This window comes from Vitis vinifera, chromosome 4, assembly GCF_030704535.1.
Source record: "Vitis vinifera cultivar Pinot Noir 40024 chromosome 4, ASM3070453v1".
Lineage (NCBI taxonomy): Eukaryota > Viridiplantae > Streptophyta > Magnoliopsida > Vitales > Vitaceae > Vitis > Vitis vinifera.
The window spans coordinates 12,516,824-12,519,324 of record NC_081808.1 but is presented as its reverse complement, the minus strand read 5'-3'; the positions used below and the strand labels follow the sequence as shown (position 1 = coordinate 12,519,324).

The 2,501-nt window shown below is 45.9% G+C and overlaps 1 protein-coding gene across 1 annotated transcript; it reads left to right on the top strand.

The window, feature by feature from the left end:
* Positions 1 to 280: 280 nt before the first annotated feature.
* Positions 281 to 1,137, top strand: LOC132253672 (proline-rich receptor-like protein kinase PERK9). Its single transcript, XM_059736573.1, has 2 exons — positions 281 to 659; positions 1,106 to 1,137. Exons 1-2 carry the CDS (start codon positions 281 to 283, stop codon positions 1,135 to 1,137), a joined length of 411 nt encoding a protein of 136 aa, XP_059592556.1.
* Positions 1,138 to 2,501: the final 1,364 nt, after the last annotated feature.

The following is a 2,501-nucleotide window of genomic DNA, read 5'->3' as shown; positions in this document are numbered from 1 at the left end:
GCGAAATTTGCAGACCAAGGTGCGAAAATTTCGCACGGTAAAATTTTAAGTTCCAAAAAAATTTTCAACGGACTTTTAAATTAAAATTTTACCCCCGAAATTGTGCCTAACGTCCAAAAACGACTTTTCGGTTGCCTTGGAAAATTTTAAAACATAAAAAAAACCCCCCTAAACCTCATTCCTATATAATCCCTTGAAGTCCAAAAGCTCAAAGGACTCCCCCACGAACCAGCTGAGAAGCCTCTGGAATCCCGAACAGTCACCCACCTCCATTTCGGCCATGGCGAAGACCAGAGGAGGCCTTTCCGGCTCCCCATCCTCACCGACACCTCGACCACATCGAGTCGCCATGGGAGCCGCAGCTTCGCCACCTGTTCAGGCCCCGGCCATTCCCCCATCTGAGGGGGAAGCCCCTTCTCAGCACCGATACCCTACCAGGAGACCACCCACGGACCCTGTGCCACCAGCCGATCAAGCCACGAGCTTAGTTTCTCGGCCACCAGCGAAGAGAACCAAGTTCTCGGGTCCTAGAGAACCATCCCACGCACCTCAGCCAGAGCCACCTACAGAGGACTCTCGGATTCCTGTGGGGATTACTCCTGAGACCGTTATCAGGCGTCCCATGATAGCCGGACCACCGATAAAGGGCAACTTGGATTGTAGAGATCGATCCTTCCATTCCGAGACCTACTTTGATATAGAGGCCCTCAGACAGCAGCCAGAGCTCAGAGATTCATTCCGACTACTACAGAGGTATCACATGGAGGATCTTCTCACTCCTAGGCAATTCTACTATCCCAGAGTAGTTATAGATTTTTATCAATCTATGACTACTCGAGGCCTCCATAATCCTACCCTCATCCAATTTACCATAGATGGACGCCAGGGTGCCATTGGAGCTCGTCACATTGCTGAGGCCCTCCGTATACCTTATGAGCCTGTGATTCAGGCAGACTTCAGGGAGTGGTCCTCATTCTCTCAGAGTGACATGGTCCGCATTTTGTCCAGGGGGACTTCTACAGCCTCAGTGTTGACTAGAAGAGAGCTTCCATCTGGGATGCTCCTTATTGATGTGCTCCTGCGTGCCAACCTTTTCCCCCTTCAGCACAAAGTTCAGAGGCGAGGAGCTATACTTGAGGCGTTATTTAGGATTTCTGAGGGCTATTTCTTCGGCCCTCATCATTTGATTATGACTTCTCTTCTTCATTTTGAAGAGAAAGTCCATCAGAAGAAGCTTCAAAGGGCAGATGGCATCCCATTACTATTTCCGAGGCTCCTCTGCCAGATTTTAGAGCACCTGGGCTATCCTGAACAGCCCCGTCTTGAGAGGCGCCGCCATTGCCGAGAGGACTTCTCTCTCGACAAATGGCATCACTTGGTAGCCTACTTTGCACCCCAGGGAGCCCCAGCTGTGCCTGCACCTCCAGAGCTACCCCAAGATGAGCAGATGCCTCAGGCCCAGCAGGATGAGATTCTCACAGAGACCACACCTCTTGCCCCTGCAGCACACCCCTCAGAGCATATTCCTGAGCCTATACATCCTATTTCTCCTATCACTTCGGGTGCTCCACCAGTCATGCCAGCTACCCCATCACCTCCTCCTTCATCTGAGCCCACTATCACCGTTTCTCTTACGGAATTCAGAGGCTTAGAGCGTTCATTGCGGACACTGAGCACTGCTCAGGATTCTATTATCCACCAGATGGCCACTATTCGGGCACACTAGGATCAGATCATTGCTACTCAGGCCCAGCATACCACGATCCTTCATCAGATTCAGCAGCATTTGAGTATGCAGACACCTTTTGGGCATGATAGGTCTGCACCATCCGAGCCTCTAGTGCCAGATAAGGAGAGCTTACCAGCTGAGCAGCCCATACCAGAGGAGGAGATCAGAGCAGAGCCATCACATGACACCCCTCATATTTGATATTTTTATATTTTACTTGTTTTTTATTTTAGACTTGTAAATCCCATCTTTTGCATGTGTTATAAACTGGGATTGGAAGTATTACTTGAAATCATACATTGTATATTTCTTTTACAAGTAATATATATATATATATATCCTTTTTGATTATATTCCCTTTTCTCATTACTCTTTTGTCCTTGGAACATGTGGTTTAAGGTACTCCATACCTCCTTTACACTCAGACTTTGTCTCACTCAGGAGGTACCACTTCCTCCCTTTATTTTTAATCGCTTTCGAAACATTGAGGACAATGTTCAACTTGGTTGGGGGGAGAGTTGAGAAAGGAAGTTTTGTTGTTAATACTAAGTTATTTTGGTATTTTAGTTGATTTTTTCTTAAAATTTTAAACTTTTAAAAGTTTTTTGAATCATTCTCTATGGTTGTTAAAGATAATTTCTCAAAAATAAAATAGGATAAGTCGAGTTTTAACTTAATTATTTAAGTCTTAGAGTTTGTTTTATGCTTTCAAAGTTGATAATCTATTGAAGCCTCTTTGATTTCGAACTTTCTTCTTCCATTTCAAGCTTTA